Raw genomic sequence first — 21,363 nt, 5'->3', positions numbered from 1 at the left:
TTAGGCAATAAATTGCAACTTCTAGAAGAAAATGTAAGCTCAATTCTCCAGCATATAGGTTCTTCAGGCACTGACTTCCTTGACAAGACTCCTAAAGCACAAGAAATTAAACCAAGATTAAGTAAGTGAGCTATCATCAAATGAAAGTTTCTGCACAGAAACAGAGCATGAAGAAAGAACCTACAGAATGGGAGAAGATCTTTTCCACCCAGAACATAAAGAACTCAAAAACCTAAAACCAAAAGGAAGAAAAGAAAAAAACCCAATTAAGATATAGCCAAAAGAATTATACAGTCACTTCTCCAAAAAAGAAACACAAATGACTAATAAACTATGAAAAAGAATTTCAACACATCTAGTAACCAGGGAAATGCAAATCAAAACTATATGAATGGGATCCTAAAAGTTATACTCCATGTATGTATAATGTGTCAAAATTACTGTCATGTATATCTAAAAAGGATAAGTTTTTTAAAGGCTTGGAAATTTTAAAATAAATAAATAATAACTACATGAAGATTTTATCTCTAGTTAGAATGGCAATTATCAAGAACACAAACAATAATAAATATTGGCAAGGATGCAGGGGAAAGGGTACACTTGAATATTGTCGGCGGAACAGCAAATTAGTAAAACCACTTTGGAAAGCAGTAGTCCTCAAAAAACTAGGAATTGAAGCACCATGTGCCCTGGATGTCCCACTCCTTGGTATATACCCAAAGATCTAAATCAGCATACTGTAAGAATGCAGCCACCTCAATGTTTAGAGCAGCAAAATTCACAATAGCCAAGATACAGGAATAGCCTAGGTGCCCTTCAACAGATGAATTATTTTTTTTAAATGTGGTATATATACACAATGGAGTTTTACTCAGCCTTAAAGAAGAATGAAATGGTTGCATTTTATAGTAAATAGATGAAACTGGAGAACATCATGCTAAACGAAAAAAGCCAGACTCAGAAAGTCAAGGGTCACATGTTTCTCTGATATGCATAAGCTAGACAAAAATAAGGAGGAAAAAGAACAAGGGGGTGCAGGATTCCCAATAAAACAGAAGAGAGATCAGTGGAGTAGAGGAAGGGGATTTATGGGGAGACGGAGTGATGGGAAAAGGGAAGAAAGGTGGAATGAATCTGACCTAACTTTCCTACGCATGTGTCTGAATACACCATGGTGAATTTTACCTTCATGTTTATCCATAATGCACTAATTTAAACAACTATAAATACATAGAAGAAGGATTACTACAGTAGCAGAAAAGGAACAGAGAGGGAATGGGGAGGGAAAGGGGACTGAATTGGAGCAAATTATATTCCATGCTTCTATAATTATGTCAAAATTAACACTATGTATAACTTAAGTGAGCAAATAAAACATCGAAAATAAGAAAAGTCAACAGGAAAAAAAAAACTTGGATTTATTTAATATGTGTTTTAGATAGATTGGAATCCTAACTAATGAAATGAAGACCTAACTATGCAGAATTGAATGCATGAGTTAGAATAATAAATTGTGATAATGTGAGATGGCAAAGAGTCTTGGACTGGAGAGGAAACTGGGTGGAGAAGTAACTGTGAAGATAAGTTAGTTTAACAAGGTTCGTAAATCTGTCCTTGAAAATAAGACTAATGCTTTTCTTCTGATACAGGGAAGATCGCGTTCACAAGAATGATCTTGCACCTGCTGTTTTCACATGCCTTTAAGTCAAAATAGTCAATACACCAGAGCCACATGTTTTGAGATAGGATCTTCTTAATTCCTTTACATCATTCTCAGTAACAAAATATTTTAAACTTTTCTTTAGACTCAGAACCAAGGATGACTACCATCAACTTTTCTGTTCAAAATTATTCTAGTTGGGCACAGTGGCACTTGCCCTGCTACAACAATCCCAGCAGCTCCAGAGGCTGAGACAGGAAAGATGCAACTTCAAAGCTAGCCTCAGCAACTTGGTGAGGCCCTGTCCCAAAATAAAAAACAAAAGTGGGGTGGGGATGTGGTTCAGAGGATAAAAGACCCTGGGTTCAATCCTTGGTGGTACCTCCAAAAAAATTGTTCTAGAAGTCTTAGTAAAAAAAAAAAAAAAAAAAAAAAAAAAAAAAAAAAAGACAAGGAAAAGAAATAAATAGCAACAAAGTTGGAAAGGAAAAAAAGGAAAGCCCTTCAATTAGGTTAATCATCCCTAATGATAAAATCTCTCAATAAATGAGGTATAGAAGGAACAGGCCACAACACAAGCGAAAACAACCCACAAGCTAACATCAACTTAGGACAAAAGTTGAAAGCTATTCCTGTAAGATCTGGAATAAGAAAAAGATATCCACTTTTTCCACTCTTTTTGGTTGAACTTTTTAGTCAACACAATTGTACAAGAGAAGGAAATAAAGGTAATCCAAATTGGAAAGAAGAAAGTGAAATGAAGCCATTTGCATGTAACAATCTCCTTTATAGAAAACCCAACAGACTACACCAAAAAAACCACTGAAACTGAAAACAGCATCCATTTGGATTGCTGTATACAAAATCAACATTAAAAAATCAGCAGCATTGGACTGGGGTTGTGGCTCAATGGTAGAGCGCTTGCCTAGCATATGTGAGGCACAGGATTTGATCCTTAGCACCACATATAAATAAATAAATTAAATAAAGTTTCATCAACAACTAATAAAAATATCTTTTAAAAAAATCAGCAGCATTTAAATGCATCAATAACAAATTGGGCACAGTGGCACTTGCACAAATGGTATGCCTTGACTCCATGTACAAATAGAGAAACAACATGTATCCCATTTGTTTACAATAATAAAAAATAATAATAATAACAAATTACTAATGCAAGCTCTACTTCTCACTTGTGAGGTTACATTTGCCAGGCATTCAAAGCACACTGCACATCCCCCTGAGTTCTCTCCCTTTCACAATTCACAGGTGCCATCTTTGAGTTGTTCCCAAAATTCTTTGCTCCTCAGCGATGCCTCTATAGAGCACAAAAATGGAGTTTGCATAGATGGATTTTCTCTGTCAACCTACAGTTCCACTTCTTTCCTGCCTTCAACAGCATTTGCCAGTAGCAGGAGTAGACTTTTCTGTCTCTACCTTGAAGATTAAAGAGGACCACTCATTTGCAATTTGTGTTCAGTAAATCTTTGAACACTGGAAAGAAGAGCTGGGTTATAAATCAGATGACCAGAAGATGGGGGAAACAGTGTGAAATACTAAAATAAAGAAGGGCACTTCTACACCTGCATTTGAATACTGACTTCATCACTTGGTATCTATGAATTGTGTAAATCATATCACTTTTCTGTAACTGGACTTTTGATTTGTAATACAAAGATTAAAATATACAAATCATAAAAATTACAAACTAACTGAAAAATAAATCAAGAAAGCAATATCATTTCAACATCTATAAAACATATCTAGGAATAAATTTAATCAAGAAAGTGAAAGATCTCTCCAATGAAAATCATGACACATCAATGAGGGAAATTACAGAGCACACATAAAAATGGTAATATATCACATATTCACAAACTCAAAGAATTAATATTGATAAAATGTCCATACATCCCAAAGTGATCTACAGATTCAGTTCATTCCATATCAATATAACAAAGACATTTTTCACACAAATATAAAAAATAATCTTAAATTTCATGAGTACTACAAAGGCTCTGGGAAACCAAATTAACCCTAAGCAAAAAGAACAAAGTTGGAGACATCACAATATCTGACTTCAAATATACCACACAGTTATAGTAACTCAAACAGCCTTGTGCTGTCATAAAAGCAGACACATAGATCAATGGAACGGAATAGAAAACCTAGAAATGACTCCACATGTTTACAGTAAACTGATTATTGAAAAAGGAACCAACAGTACACATTGGGTAAAGGACAGTCTCTTCAATAAATGTTGCAGAGAAAACTGGATATCCACACACACAAGAAGCTAGTCCCCTATGTCTCACCATAATAAAAATCAACTCAAACGGGATCAGTCTTAAATATAAGACTTGAAATTTTGCAGCTACATAATTTAAAAAATTAGCAGAAATAGTTCACAGCATTGGTATGGGCAAAGAGTTTTTATAAGATCTAAAAGCACCAGAAACAACAAGCAAATTAGACAAATGGGATTATATCAAGGAAAAAATAAATGGTGTGAGCAGACAACCTGCAGAAAAGGAAAAAATATTTGCAAACTACTTATCCAACAATGGCTAATATCCAGAATATATACGATATTCAAACAACTCAAGAGCCAAAAACACAAATAAGCTGATTTAAAAGTGGACAAATCAAAGGGATCCAAGATGGCAGACTAGAGGGAACCTGCATTCCTTGTTGCTCCGTAACTCGTGTTTCAAGCAGAGGATATCTGTTTCTTGGTGAGGCAGTTTTTGCTGCTTATCAATCCCCTGCTGTTTTCCCCATTTGTCTACTGTGATCACCTGCAGTCTGCCAGCATATCAACACCTATTTGAGTGCATATTTCTCACTGTCAGGCACCTGTCATCCATCATCTGCCTGCCTCCTGCCTGTCCATCACCTACCTTTCACCTATCCATGACCCACCACCGGAAGTTCAGATTGTCCAACAGCAGTCAGCAAACTGACCGCAGACCTCCAGTGGAGCACTAGCTGCCTGCTGTTGCCTGGAAGTTCACTGTCACAGTAATTGCAGGTTTGGTTACACATGGCTGCCACCATTTTGAGACAACAGTCAGACCCCATAAGATCCCTGACCAAACTTACTGAACCCCATCTCCAGGATCCCTCAGCCCAACCGATCACTCCCTGCCTCTGGAGCCCTCACATAGACTGACTGCTCCCCACCACCAGGACCCCCAGACTGACTGACTGCACCTATCACCAGGACACCCCACTGACATTGCATCCAGGCTCCAGGATCCCACAACCAGACCAACCACACCCTGCCTCCAGGACCTCCAGTCAACCACACCCACTCCCCAAGCTGCAGTTCCCCAATTGTCAACATTTGGAAGTCACAGTGGCCATCTTGGATAATCCTAGAAGCTGTATCTTCCATCTTTAGGTGAGGCAAATTCCACCCTGAGATGCCCGCTGGAGACTGTAAGCTCATTGTAAGGTACTTCTCATACATCAGGCTACTGAAGATTGAGAGATTTGAGTACTATATGACTGTTGTAGTGTAGATTTTCTTTTTTCTCCCTATTGAAAATTTTTAAGTTTTTATTTCTTTAATTTTCTTACTCTCTTTTCCTTTTGTTTACCTGTTCCCTCAGAATCTCTTTCTCCCTTTTTGCATGCTAATGACCAAATTCTTTTGATTACACTCACTCGTTCTATTATCTAGAACTTCTATATATTCTTTTCTTATCCCATTAACAGCTATATCCTACACCCCTCCACATCCTCTTTGTCCTCTATTAGAAACTGCAGACCTTATGGTAAATCTGTTTGTTATACTGAAGATAATAATTGAACTCATTCTGTTTATTATGACAATATTGTTAATGTCCTCATAGGGACTATTTGGTCTAGAGTTGCATACTGTCTGAACTGGGGACTGCTAATATTGATCTCCCCCTTAAAGAAAAGATTTTGGAGACCTATAGGGTCACTATAAGCCTATGGGGGGAAAATGCAATACCCCAGATCTGCACTGCTAGAGGGGAAGATACATGAACAACATGAAAAAACAAAGGAAGAAAATGAACCGAACAAACCTAGATTCTATATTAATAGAATCCTGTGACAATATGGTAGAAGAAATGTCAGAAAAGGACTTCAAATTATACATGAGTAAGATGATTCATGAAGTAAAAGATGAGTTAAGAAAGCACATGCTGGCAATGAATGATCATACCAATAAGCAGTTGAAAGAGCAACTGCAGGAAGCAAAAGATCATTTCAACAGAGATAGAGATTCTGAAAAAACAAACAAACAAACAAACAGAAATACTTAAAATGAAAGAAACAATAAACCACATTAAACACTCAATGGACAGCATCACCAAAAGACTACACCACTTGGAAGACACAACTTCACACATTGAAGACAAAATATTTAATCTTGAAAATAAAGTTGCCCAAACAGAGAAGATGATAAGAAACCATGAACAGAATCTCCAAGAACTATGGGCCATCATGAAAAGACCAAATTTAAGAATAATTGGGATTGAGGAAGGCACAGAGATACGAACCAAAGGAATCAACAACCTATTCAATGAAATAATAGGAGAAAATTTCCCAAGCCTGAAGAATGAAATGGAAAATCAAATACAAGAGGCTTACAGAACACCAAATGCACAAAATCACAACAGATCCACACCAAGGCACATTTTAATAAAAATGCCTAACATACAAAATAAAGATAGGATTTTGAAGACCACAAGAGAAAAACATCAGATTACATATAGGGGGAAACCAATACAGATAGCAACAGATTTCTCAGCCCAGACTCTAAAAGCTAGAAAGACGTGGAACAACATATTTCAAGCTCTGAAAGAACATGGTTCCCAACCGAGAATCCTATACCCAGCAAAACTAACCTTCAGATTTGAAGATGAAATAAAATCCTTCCATGATGAACAAAAGTTAAAAGAATTTACAAATAGAAAACCTGTCCTACAGAATATCCTCAAAAAAATATTCCATGAGAAGGAAATGAAAAACAACAATGGAGGTCAGCAAAGGGAGCAACTACCTTAAAGAAAAATCCACTCAAAGGAGAAACCAAGCCAAGTTAAAAACCAAAATAAGCCCAAATGACTGGGAATACAATTCATATCTCAATAAAAACCCTGAACGTTAATGGCCTAAACTCATCCATCAAAAGACATAGACTGGCAGAATGGATTAAAAAGAAAGACCCAACAATATGCTGCCTGCAAGAGACTCATCTCATAGAAAAAGACATCCACAGACTAAAGGTGAAACGATGGGAAAAAACCTACCATGCACATTAACTCAGTAAAAAAGTGGGGGTTTCCATCCTTGTTTCAGATAAAGTGGACTTCAAGCCAAAGTTAGTCAGAAGGGATAAAGAAGGACATTTCATACTGCTTAAGGGAACCATAAATCAGGAAGACATAACGATCGTAAATATTTATGCCCAAAAAAACAGTGCATCCATGTACATCAAACAAATCATTCTCAATTCCAGGAATCAAATAGACCGTGACACAATAATTTGGGGTGACTTTAACACACCGCTGTCACCATTGGATAGATCTTCCAAACAAAAACTAAACAAAGAAACCATAGAATTCAATAACACAATCAATAACCTAGACTTAACAGACATATATAGAATATTCCATCCATCAACAAGTGAACACACTTTCTTCTCAGCAGCACATGGAACCTTCTCAAAAATAGACCATGTGTTACGCTAAAAAGCAGTTCTTAGGAAATGCAAAAAAATAGAGATACTGCCTTGCATTCTATCACATCATAATGGAATGAAATTAGAAATCAATGACAAAAAAGAAATTACTCCAACACCTGAAGAATAAATAATATGCTACTGAATGAAGCATGGATAACAGAAAAACATCAGGGAGGAGATTAAAAAATTCTTAGAGGTCAATGAGAATGATGATACAACATATCAAAATCTCTGGGACACTATGAAAGCGATATTAAGAGGAAAATTCATTGCATGGAGCACATTCAAGAAAAGAATGAAAAGTCAACGACTAAATGACCTAACATTACAGCTCAAAGCCCTAGAAAAGAAGAACAGAATAACAGCAAAAGTAGTAGAAGACAGGAAATAATAAAAATCAGAGCTGAAATCAATGAAATTGAAACAAAAGAAACATCAAAAAATTGACAAAACAAAAAGTTGGTTCTTTGAAAAAGTAAACAAAATAGACAAACCCTTAGCCACACTAACAAAGAGAAGGAGAGAGAAAACTCAAATTACAAAAATTCGTGATGAAAACAGAAATATCACGACAGACACCACTGAAATACATAACATAATGAGAAGCTATTTTGAAAATCTATATTCCAACGAAATAGAAAATACCAAACACATCGACAAATTTCTAGAGACATATGCTCCTCCCAAACTGAACAAGGAGGACATACAAAATTTAAACAGATCGATATCAAGCAATGAAATAGAAGAAACCATCAAAAGCCTACCATTCAAGAAAAGCCCAGGACCAGACAGATTCCCAGCCAAGTTCTACAAGATCTTCAAAGAACTCATTCCAATACTTCTCAAAGTATTCCAGGAAATAGAAAAGGAGGATACCCTACCAAACTCATTCTATGAAGCTAATATCACCCTCATACCCAAACCAGGAAAAGTCACATCAAGGAAAGAAAATTTTAGACCAATATTCTTGATTAATATAGAGGCAAAGATCCTTAACAAAATATTGGCACACCGTATCCAACAACCTATTAAGAAAATTGTGCACCACGATCAAGTGGGGTTCATCCCTGGAATGCAAGGATGGTTTAACATCCATAAATCAATAAACATAATCCATCATGTCAATAGACTTAAGGATAAGAATCATATGGTTATTTCAATTGACACAGAAAAAGTGTTTGACAAAATACAACACCCCTTCATGCTCAAAACACTAGAAAAAATAGGGATAGTAGGAACATACCTGAACATTGTAAAGGCTATTTATGCTAAGCCCATGGCCAACATCATTCTTAATGGAGAAAAACTGAAACCATTCCCTTTAAAACCCAGAACAAGACAGGGATGTCCTCTTTCACCACTTCTATTCAACATTGTCCTTAAAACTCTAGCCAGAGCAATTAGACAGACTAAAAAAATTAAAGGGATACAAATAGGAAAAGAGGAACTTAAGCTGTCACTATTTGCTGATGACATGATTCTATATTTAGAGGATCCAAAAAACTCCTCCAGAAAACTTCTAGACCTCATCAATGAATTCAGCAAAATAGCAGGCTATAAAATCAACACGCATTAATCTAAAGCATTTTTATATGCAAGCAATGAAACATCTGAAAGGGAAATGAGGAAAACAACTCCATTTGCAATAGCCTCAAAAAAAAAATACTTGGGAATCAATCTAACCAAAGAGGTAAAGATCTCTACAATGAAAACTACAGAACATTGAAGAAAGAAATTGAGGAAGACCTTAGAAGATGGAAAGATCTCCCATGTTCTTGGATAGGCAGAATTAATATTATCAAAATGGCCATACTTCCAAAGGCACTATATAGATATAATGCAATTCCAATTAAAATCCCTATGACATTTCTCATAGAAAAAGAAGAAACAATCATAAAATCCATCTGGAAGAACAAAAGACCCAGAATAACCAAAGCAATCCTGGGCAGAAAGAGTGATGCAGGAGGTATCACTATACCAGACCTTAAACTCTATTACAGGGCAATAGTAACAAAAATGGCTTGGTACTGGCACCAAAATAGACAGGTAGTTCAATGGTACAGGATAGAAGACACGGAGACATACCCATGTAAGTACAGTAACCTCATACTAGACAAGGGTGCCAAAAACTTACACTGGAGAAAAGATAGCCTCTTCAACAAATGGTGCTGGGAAAACTGGAAATTCATATGCAGCAGACTGAAACTAAACCCCTATCTCTCACCCTGCACAAAACTCAACTCAAAATGGATCAAGGACCTTGGAATCAGACCAGAGTTCCTTTATCTTATAGAAGAAAAAAGTAGGTACAAATCTTCAACATGTCAGCTTAGGATCAGACTTCCTTAACAGGACTCCCATAGCACAAGAAATAAAAGCAAGAATCAATAACTCTCAGCCTGTACAAAACTCAACTCAAAATGGATCAAGGATCTAGGAATTAGACCTGAGACCCTTCACCAAATAGAAGAAAATGTAGGCCTGAATCTCCATCATGTTGGCTTAGGACCAGATTTCCTTAACAAGACGTAGCACAAGACATAAAAGCAAGAATCAATAAATGGGATAGATTCAAACTAGAAATTTTTTTCTCAGCACAGGAAACAATCAATAATGTGAAAAGAGAGCCTACAAAGTGAGAGAAAATCTTTTCCACACACACTTCAGACAGAGCACTCATCTCTGAAGTTTATAAAGAACTTAAAAAACTTTACACCCAAAATACAAAGAACCCAATCAATAAATGGGTTAAGGAAATGGGTAGACACTTCACAGAAGATGATACACAGGTGATCAACAAATATATGAAAAAGTGCTCATCATCCCTAGTAATTAGAGAAATGCAAATTAAAACCACACTAAGATTTCATCTAACTCCAATTAGAATGGCTATTATCAAGAACACAAGCAACATTAGGTGTTGGCAAGGATGTGGGGGAAAAGGCACACTCATACATTGCTGGTGGAGTTGCAAATTGGTACAGTCACTCTGGAAAGCAGTATGGAATGAACCCACCATTTGACCCAGCTATCCCACTCCTCGGTTTATACCCAAAGAACTTAAAATCAGCATACTACAGTGATGCAGCCACATCAATGTTCACAGCTGCTCAATTCACAATAGCTAGATTGTGGAACCAACCTAGATGTCCTTCAACTGATGAATGGATAAAGAAACTGTGATATATATATATACACAATGGAATATTACTCTGCCATAAAGAAGAATAAAATTATGGCATTTGCTGGTAAATGAATGAAGTTGGAAAATATCACGCTAAGTGAAATAGGCCAAGCCCAAAAAAACAAAGGCTGAATGTTTTCTCTGCTAAGTGGATGATAATACATAACAAGGGAAGAGTGCGGGGGGAGCGCAAGAGAAGAATGGAGACACATTGGATTGTGTATAGGGAAATGGGGTGGGAGTGGGTAGTGGAAGGAATGATAGTGGACCAAGACAGACATTATTACCCTATGTACATGTATGATTACATGAGTGGTGTGTATCTCCATTGTGTACAACCATAAAAATGAAAAGTTGTACCCCATTTGTGTACAATGAATCAAAATGTGTCTGTAAAAATAAAAAATATTTTAATAAAAAAATACAGAATTCAAACTGCAGGCTAAAAAAAAATGAACAAATGATGTGAATAAATATTTATCCAAAGGAGACAAATATCTCATGAGTATATGAAAAATGCTAAATATCAATGATCTTTAGGGAAATTAAGAACAAACACAATTAGATACTATTTCACCCAAGTTAGAATGGCTAGTATTAAAGTGGTAAATAAATAAATATGTTGTTTAAGAAGAAAGGGGAACTCTTACACAGTGTTGATTTCAGTGTGAAGTAGTACAGTCATTATGGTGTGGTGATTTCTCAAAAAATTAATAATAGAACTACTGTGTCATCCAGAAATTCTACTGCTGTGAATATATCCAAATGAAAGGAAATCAGTAGGTTGAAGAGATATCTGCACTCACATGTTTACTGCAGCACTATCTCCAAAAGCAAAGATATGGAGTAAACTTAGGTGTCCAAGAACAGATGAATGGATAAAAATACACGTGGTACAGGGCTGAGGTTGCAGCTCAGTGGACTTAGTGGTAGAGTGGTTGGCTAGCACATGTAAGGCACTGGGTTCAATCCTCAACACCATATCAAAATAAATAAAATAAAGGTATGGTGTCCATCTAAAAAAGATGTGGTATAGATACATAATGGAATGCTGTTCAACTACAAAAAGACATTCTGTCATTTGCAGTAACCTGGATGAAGTGGGAGGACATTGGGTTAAGGACAGTAACTGGAAACAGAAAGACAAGTACCACATGTTCTTACTATATGTGGAAGCTAAATAAGTTGATGTCATAGAAGTAGAGTGTAGAAAAGTGGTTACCAAAAGCTGGGAAGGGTAGAGTGGTAGGAGGATAGACAGAGATTGGTGATTGAGTACAAAAAATGCGTAGAGATAGGAGGAATAAGTTTAGTATTCTATAGCACAGTAATGATATTTAACAGTTATTTATTGTGCATTTAAAGAAAGGATTTCAAATTTTTGCAACTCAAATAAATAATACATGTTTGAAATGATGCCTATGATAATTATACTGATTAGACATTACAATTACAGAAATGCATCAAAATATCAATATACCCCACAAATAGATACAATTGTTATGTCAGTTTAGATTTTAAACCCAAATTATCTTATTATGAATGTCTTGATTTTTATTTCTATTTTACACTACCATTAAGGCTTTAAACTGGTGATTTTGAAATTATATGTAAGTAGCTTATATAGTGATGAAATTTTTATCGTGGTAAAATGCATGTAACATATAATTTACTATTTGAATTATTTTAAGTGTGTGATTCAAGTATATTAATTATATTCACATTGATCATAAAATATTTCTCCCGACAAAGAGGAATTATGATGTTACAGTTATAGAATTTTATTTTGCTAAAGAGGACAATATAGGAACAACTATCAATATCTAAGTAAAACAATAGATTAGGTAATAGTTTGTATCAAAAATAGGTTCCCAATTTGAAAATTCCCACTGTATTTCTCTAAAAGAATATCAATGTTTCTAGTAAACACAAGCTGAAATACTTAGGAATTAAAGGACTGTATTCCTAAACCTTATTCTCAACTTATGGTATTGGAGGGTGAGAATAAATGAACAAGGTGACCTTTTTTTCAATGTGAAGAGCGGTGAACTCTGAAAACTGCCTCCTCCTAAGTCCTCATGGTGATGTGTTTAATAATTAACCAGTATAGAATCTGTTATCAGAGGATAAAATACACAAATCATATCTAAGATTAATCATTATTAATATTGCTTAAAACATAATCTTGCAGGCAAGAATGGATTCCTATTGTGGTTTCTTTCCAGCTGACCACAGACCTTGCTCAGTAAAATACACATGTGGGTGAGCACATGTACACACACACACACACACACACACACACACACACTCACATGAATTCCCTGCACCACACAAAGCATTCTACTCCTCCTCCGTCACCAGGAACCCTCCTCTCCAGGAGGTGTGTCCCCTATGCTGCTGTCATTCTGCCTCAGTATCTGTTGCTGCTCTTTAGACCCAAACCGAACTTGTGTCTTTGATTGCCATTTAACTTCATTTGTGATATTTGATTCAAATCATATAGTGAAAAATGCAAGAGACAAGAAATGCCCTCTTCTTTGCTAAATAGCAGTGTTGAATGGGACATTTGTACTTTCTCTATAAATTTTATTCATATTTTTCCTTTTTTTTATTGGCGGTGCTGGGATTCGAACCCAGGGCTTTGTGCTTGCAAGGTGAGCACTCTACCAACTGAGCTATATCCTCAGCCCCCATATTTTCTTGAGAGGGTGTGTTTACACTTTGGAGACATTCGTGATCCAAAACTCTACTAGACAGGGTCTCTGATTCTCCCCCTTTACCTCATTAATTCTTTGTAAAGAGATCTAAGGGAATTGGGTCCATCCCATAAAACAATATCAAAAGTTGATACATCCCACTCTCTGATCTCAGTACTCTGGCCCCATCAGACAAATTATTGAGGTTAAAATTCTCAGAGGCACTGAACTCACAGAGATTCTCACCGCCACACAGATAAGGAGCGACAAGAGAGAGAGGTAGATCTGGAGTCGCTTCCCTCCAAATCGCTTCCTGAGATATTCTGGCATGGTCATCACCTACAGAGACAGACGTCAACAGGAATTCATCTTCAGACCTATTGCATTCAGATTAGCCAACGCTCATTAAGCGCCTATGGGTAGTTAAATAGTGCACATGGTGCCTTGGAAATATAGGGTGAGAAAGGCACAGTTCCTTGGTAAGAAGGCAAAGCTAGAATGAACACAGGCACTGGTAGCAGATCATATTGGGTATTCTTCCCAGCCCCACCATTTACCAGATCTTATGATCTTTGACAAATGACAATATTTGTTAACCTCTATTTTCTTTTCATCTATAAAGTGGGAATTTAATTAAGTACCTACAAGAACACCAAATGCCTGGTAGACACTTAGCAAATTCTTTTTATTTTACCAATAAAGCAATCCATTAAAAACAATATTACTTGCAAATAATGAATAATTATGATTACACAACGCACTGATAATTGAAATAATTGCAAATTTTCACTTGGGTATTTATTTATTTATAGGGATTATTTAATTATAGAGAACACCATAAAATTCCTACTTAGAGAAATACCTGTGGCTTCCATTACTGAAGTACAAGATTAAATATACAATCTTTTATCACATCAGTGGTATCACCTAAAATAGAATTTGTAATTAAAAGGGATGCAGGGCTGAAACCCTGACCAAGGAAAGAGTGAAGAAAAAGTGTGTAAAATGTATGCATGTGTGTAACAAATGCTTGCTTAAGATATTAGCATGGATAAAAGAGAGCCAGGTGCTGTGTATCTGGCAATGGGGAAAAGGGCTCAGGAGTATTTCAAAAATCTTCAAAGTTGCCCCTTCCATCAAAGGCCCAGAAGCTTAGGAGGACAGAATGCTTTAGGGACTGGACCTGGTGTCATCTCCATTGGTTTGTTGCCCAGGATCACCTCAGTAATCTGCTCCACACAACCCACTACATTGCTTCGCTGCCATATCAGTGGCTTAATTAAGACCAAGCACAGCTCATGCAGCCACTACAAAGGAAGCAAGCATTGGGCCTTGGTGGCAATCATCTGGTGCTAATTCTGCAGGCATGAAGAATATAAGAACTATAGAGTAGGGGCTGGGGAGATAGCTCAGTTGGTAAAGTGATTGCCTCGCAAGCACAAGGCCCTGGGTTCAATCCCCAGCACCAAAAAAAAAAAAAAAAAAAAAACTATAGAGTAATGGGGAAAGATTTCAAAGGAAAGCTTGGGAAGCTGGGAAGAGGTCAGCCACAAGGATGGAGCCACCAGTCTAATGACTAATGGAGCCCTGGATGGAGCCACAACCAGTACCCTAGAACTGTAGAGAGAACAGCAAAATGCAATGGAGGTCCAGAAATGCTGCAGGAACTTGACTCCAATCCCTAAGAGTTACCTCATGGAAAACAGAACCTAGCCAAGTCACTGCAGCAGAGATATCCAAGGACCTAAGGTCAATTTAGAGGTTAAGGATTTAATTTTTGACCTGCTGGTTTTCTATGTCCATCAGACCTGTGAGTTCTTTCCTTTGGTCAATCTCTATCCTTTGGAATTTGAATACTTATCTTATCTCAGTCCCACCATTGTATCTCAGAAGAAAATAACTATTTTATTTTTCAAGCTCACACTGAAAGGAGTTTGCCTCAAGTGTCAGATGGGACGTTGGACTTCACTTTTGAAATGATGCTTCATTGGGGCTATTCCTATGGAATGAATGTATTTCACATTGTAAGGCAGATAAGAACTTTGAGGACTAGGGAGCAAATGCTGTGGTGTGGTTATCATTTGTCTCTCAAAGGTTCATGTGCTAGAATTTTTTTTCCCTAGGGTGGTAGTGTTAGATTGGTAGAATCTTTAAGAGGTGGAACCTAGTGGCTAGCAAATATGTTAGGGGAGTTCCACTCTCATGAATGGATCAGTGGGTTAATCCTCATGAATGGATTGAGTTACTTCTTAAGAGAGTGAGTTGTTACAAAGCAAGTCCACCCCACATGCTTAGCCCCTTCTGCTTGCAACCATTTCCTTTTCTGACATCTTCAAAGGATGCAATCACCATGCTCTTGAACCCTAAGAATTGTTAGCTAAATAAACCTCTTTTCTTTATAAAGAACTAGCTGAGGAATTTTGTTAAAGCAACACAAAATGAACCAAAACAGAAACCTAAAGGCACAAAACTCAACCAAATGAGTTCTCTTTGTTATCCATTATGTGGCTTCCCTCTGGAAAATACTTGTTCCATTAATGGTGTCCTCATGCATTCAGGTTATTCAACTTCATTCCTCAGAATTCCTCTTATGCTTCTTCATATACTATCTCTTATCTGCAGTAACACCTGTCACCCTTACCTGAAGTGCAGTTCCTCTTCCTTTCTACTTCCTTCCTACAGCCTCTGAAGCAGGTTGTAAACAATTTCCTTTTGTGGATCCCCTCCTCAATTTTTTTGTCAATTCAGTTGTCCACTTAGTTGTGTGCATAGAAATTCTTAAAACATGAATTTGATCATGATCCTTGAATGCCTGAAACCTACATTGCTCATTTCTAGGAAGACACAGGGTAGTTTTTAAGTCTAGAATACATATCAGCCTTTCACAGTGGAACTCCACCTTCACCTATAAACTGATCTCCATCTCCCACCACCCTCCCCCATACACTCTCTATTTTACACTCACCTACAAATACTCCAGGCTTAGGAATTTTTAGCTTCCATGTATTGTTTTCTCTGACTATCCATTGCCTCATTTTTCTGTCTACAGAAAACTTCAGGGTTCCTGCACCAGGCTGACTTCTACCATGATGGTCATTGTGCAGGGCCACTAAGATTTCTTACCTGGTTGCAGTCACAGTCTACACTGGGAGCCCTTCTAGGAAAGGAATATAGTTTTTTTGCTATATGTTCTTAGCAGCAGACTGAGTACCCAAATCGTGATTTAAATGAAACAATGAATGGATAACAAAATGTCTAGAGATACACCTGAGAGATTTACCATGAACATCTGAGGATACTCACCCCTCCCTTGATGTAGATGGGGACAAAGATCCACCCTAGAACCAACACCATAAACATGGCCTGCAAGAAACAAAGTGTAAAGTTAAAGAGGCTTGGCTTGTGGGACTTGTTTCATGACCTCTGAATCTGAAAAAAAAGTTTGCTTAGAACCTGTCCCATTCAAATAATTATGATCCTCAGACAACTGTGGGTTCCTTTCCTGTGTCTGTTTGACTCAGAAGTCGCTTTTCTGGGACTTAGGATGTGAAGATGGATAGTTTTAAAAAAATAAAAAATAAGAGCTCTGAGTCTAGATTGACTACTAGAAGATCATTCAATTTTTGTCAAAAGTCCTTATTCTTGCCAGAATTATTTACTGAATGACAAAGCAATAAGAAAGAAATTTAGAGATAGAAGAATATTCCTGGTGCTCCTGACATCTTGAGTGTATGTTTGTATATATCATAATATACTAATAACAATATATTAAAGCATCATATTCAATGTGTACAAAGAGGTTTTAATATATAATTTATTCCACTCTTACAAAGAGGGAAGGCAAGTGTGATAAGCAGTTATTCCTATCTTATTGGGTGCAAATTGAGAATCATAGAGATTAGTAATGCTTAAGGTCACAGACTAAAAATGGAACAGCTGAGTTATCTGCAGTCTGATAATCACACCCAACTGGACCTTACATCATTCTGAATAGGACTCCAGAGGCAGAGTCCAAAGCACTATCGACACAAAATTCTGTCCACAAAGCATATCTGGAGGTCGGGTACATAATGGAGTCCCTGATATTACTAAAGTAATAATAGGGGCAGCATTTTAATAAGGGAAGAGCAAAGGCATTTGTGATGACTCAAGGTCACTTTCTGAGGTTATCAAGGGATGGTCTATTTAAACTCTCAATAGAATATAATTTTCTTCAACACAAGCATCTTTCTCTGGCCAATGCACATGCACATGAACATATAAACACAAGAAAGGCTTAAAGAACAAGAACAACAAAAACAAACTCAGGCTACCCAGGAACTATTTATGGCACATTTACCACATACCCAGCCATGGGATAGATGTAGGGTGGTATGACTGGAAGAGAGGACATTGTCCTTGTCCTTAGAGAACTTAGGGTCTGACTAAGGGGACATGGCTCTTACCCGTGCAGTGACAACAAAACCTTTAGCAACTCAATCACAAAGTCTTGAGATTCTGCCTATTATCTCTCAAATCATTTGCCTCTCACTCCAACCATTACTGCCTCCATCTGGCCCCACTTGGACAATTTGTGCTCATCCTTCTGGCATCCATGCCAGGAAGCTCCCCTGTGCAAGCGCTACCCATTCCCTATAATGTTTGCACCCCAATGAGATCCCTCAATACACTGTCAATTCTTCTCTCCCAACACTTTCTACACTTAGTGAGTGCATGCCTGTTTCTTCAACTGGGATGTAAGCTTTACAAAAGGAATCATTGCTTTTACAATTTCTAGTTCCTTGCATCCAGCTCAGGGCTTCACACAAAGTGTCCAGAAAAGAGAAATAGAAGTAGAGGGAAATTGTGGTGGCCCAGCGAAAGAAGGGATCCAATCATATGGAAATGACACATGTTGTGGGAATAGCTGCTTGACAAAAACCTCAGAGGTGAGTAATAATGTGACTGGAATTCCCTTGGCATAATGGGATTATAGAGGTACTGAAAGTTAAATAAAAGCTGGATTAGGGAGAGGAAAATTAAATTTTATTTAACCAAAGAGTAATACATTTTCTACAGACTCCCCAAAAACCTGGGATTTGGGTTTGAGTAAAATATCTTGATATGGGTGTGATTTAAAGAAAAAATCCAACAATGTCACTTACATTCCATTCATCTGCTACAACAGCAATTCCCGAAGCTGCTGCTGTCCCAGCCAGGCCCACAAAGTGTCCACTGTCGATGTTACTGGCAAAGAGAGAGGCACCCATCTGGAAGGCAAGAGAAAAGACTAGGGTTCAGATGAAAAGATCGAACTCAGACTTCTTCAAAACTGAGAGCTGTTGACATGTTTCTATCACTATTTCCCAGAGAAAGGGTCAGTAATCTATGTTCCACGGGCACCATTTTTTTTTTGTATGACCCATAATGAGAAGAATTTTTTTTTCATTTTTGAATGGTTAAAATAGTTACAAATAAAAAATTGTGAAAAGTGGAATATGAAATTTATCAGAACATAACCATGCCCATTGGTTTACACATTCCCCACGGGTGTTTTTTGCTACAATGGCAGTTATATGAAATAGATTACATAGCCCATAAATAAGAAAATACTTAAAACCAGGACTTTTTCAAAAGAGATTTTTATTCATGCCTTAAGGGATCATTAATCCATCTATTTAAAAGCTCTGAGTTGAGCATGTCCTTGAGTAAGAACTGCCAGACTTCCTGCCATTTCTTGCCCCTTGAATCAGCAACAGGGACCCCAATGTTGATTAGAAGGGTATTCCTCTCTATCCTTCCAACCCACATCCTTATTTTTATTCATCTCCCTTTCCTTGGAATTATCTGCTCTTCTTAAGATTGACAGATGAAGAGAAATCCTCTGAGTGAGCATAGATTAACAGAAGTCATGACCAAATAGAATGTGTGTTCCCAACTTTTCAGACTCTGTAAAATCACTTCTTCTATTTAAATATTTGGGACCAGAGAAGTGATTGAGCTGACTTATGATTATGAAGTTGATTGAGTTTTGAATGTTTCACAAAATAATAATAAGAAGGCAATGTCTGTTTGGACACCCCAAATAACAATTGATATTCAGCTTATAACTGGTCTGTTTCATTAACCCTGGCCAGGTTATTTCCCAATCTCCATTTCCTCTGATACTATTTACATGAGTAAGCATATCTGTAAAAAATAATTTACTGAGCACTCACTTACAATCAGTTCTGACACTCTCCAAGTTCATAGGGAAAGATACAGTCTTTGCTGAAATGGAAATCTGACTTGGGGGGCCACATTAAAACCCAGAAGGAACACCCACTGGTCAAGAGTCAAAGAGGAATCACTATTTGCACCATCACAGGGAACACAATCCACTATCAATAAGTGCATAGACCATAAGGAGTAGGCATTCAGGGCAAGAGAAGATTGAGTTGGGAGCAAGTTGAGCATTGACAGAGGCGAGCACAGAGGAAAGGCTCATTCAGACAAGAACAGCATTAGCTCAGGATTGGGAGCAATGTAGGAATGTGTGGAGAGAGTAAGAATGCAAGACAGAAGATTATTTATGAAGATCAGGGGAAAAGCACTTGAGATAAAACTGAATTGGGGGCTCTTAAATTCCAGACTAAACCCATTCACATAAATGGTGACACTACCTTTCTCCGGAATTATAGGGCACAACCCTGAGGCCAGAGATCTAAGAAAACAGCCAAACCACATCAGAAGTGACCAATATTACACTGTTTTCTTTATTCAATCTTAAACACAATTATAGGAAATTCATCTCCACAAAACTCTGGCCCGCTTACCGGAAACCAGGTCATATCTCGACCAGCCAGGAAGAAGCCTCCAACAGTGCCTCGGTTGGTCTTCAGCATCGCCTGAACAGAAAAGAAGACATATGAAGGTAAGAGAAATTGCAGAGGCACAAAAGACCCCGGAGACCCCTCTCCTGGTCAGGGTGCTGACACTGATGTTTTCAGCCACTCCTGCAGAGAAAAACAGTTTGCTGGAAACTGTATTAAAACAAAAACAAAAATTTTGGAGGACTTCAAAAGTATAGGTTCATAAAAAGTTAGAACTACTATGACTTTAATAATGCATATTTCTCAACTCCATTCTAGCTGCTCTGTTTAATTTCATGTATGAAAGCAATGTGAGGTATTCTTCCAACTTTTAAAGAAAATTTGCAGCCTTAATCTCATTCCTAAAATGAAAGCATAAACATATATGAATTAAGTGTCCAACTCACTAAACCAGAAAGTGAAAAACATCAAATGATTATGATATAATAAAAATAATGTCCTTGTTCATTATGCTAAACACTAAGCAGAATAAGCCTGAAATGACAAGTGTTAACTGTTCAAACTATAGATTTGATAAGAGAAAATAATTTATTCAGTAAAAGCATTATTTATGTCACACATCACATGCAAGAAGAATGATTCAAATAAAAGAAATTAACATTATTATCATTAATTAACATAATTAACATTATTAACATTATTATCTCAGTATCCATATTATCTCAGTTTCTCATGTCGTACCTCTCCCACCCTGAGACATTTTCCCCCAACTCTGGTGCCCAACCTAAAGCCCATTGGAATCCCACATACCCACAGCCCAACAGCCATCACCACAATGAAATAGACAACAATGACAGAAATATCCGCAGCATTTTGGATGCGCCCTGACAATGCAGGCACTTCTGGGGTTTCAGCCGTGGTGGTGGGGCTTAATGTGTTGGCCATGGCGATAGGTGGTGCTGTCCTTATCCCAAGGATGGTTCCTTTCTTTATGTAAGCACTGAGTTAATGATCAGCCTTAGCGGGTGGAGCAAGATATCAGTCAGTTCCTGGACATGGGGACCTTTAAACCTCTCAGGCTCTGAGACCGTGGTCCTGTAGTGATCAGTGCTAGCCTAGGAAGACTGTGTAAAAGAGGGGTGAGGAGTCAGAAATGGGGAAAGAATTGGAAGTGGAGAGTAGGGTGTTCATTGAGGGAAAAGACAAGATATTTAAGGAAATTTTACTAGTTCAAGTGATGGCCAAGGATAGCTACAAAGAACCAAGGAGGAGAGAAGTAGGAAGGTGAAAGGGCCAGAGAAGTTTAGGAG

At 37.3% G+C, this 21,363-nt stretch overlaps 1 protein-coding gene across 2 annotated transcripts in view; it reads right to left on the bottom strand.

Annotated features, from left to right (window-relative positions):
- Positions 1-21,025, bottom strand: part of LOC124990962 (solute carrier family 5 member 4) — an 87,658-nt gene extending 66,633 nt beyond the window's left edge. Inside the window, exons 1-5 of one of the 2 annotated variants that reach the window (XM_047561551.1) lie at positions 20,864-21,025; positions 20,057-20,128; positions 18,407-18,511; positions 16,566-16,625; positions 13,497-13,601 (exon numbers count right to left, since the gene is read on the bottom strand). In XM_047561551.1, the coding sequence (XP_047417507.1) occupies positions 13,497-13,601; positions 16,566-16,625; positions 18,407-18,511; positions 20,057-20,128; positions 20,864-20,998 (477 nt within the window). In that variant the 5' untranslated portion in view covers positions 20,999-21,025. The remainder of the gene's footprint in view (positions 1-13,496; positions 13,602-16,565; positions 16,626-18,406; positions 18,512-20,056; positions 20,129-20,863) is intronic. The other variant, XM_047561552.1, reaches the window with a different exon arrangement.
- Positions 21,026-21,363: the final 338 nt, after the last annotated feature.

This window comes from Sciurus carolinensis, chromosome 8 (genome assembly GCF_902686445.1).
Source record: "Sciurus carolinensis chromosome 8, mSciCar1.2, whole genome shotgun sequence".
Taxonomy (NCBI): domain Eukaryota; kingdom Metazoa; phylum Chordata; class Mammalia; order Rodentia; family Sciuridae; genus Sciurus; species Sciurus carolinensis.
Note: the sequence above shows the minus strand (reverse complement) of the source record. Positions and strands in the feature narration are given on the sequence as shown.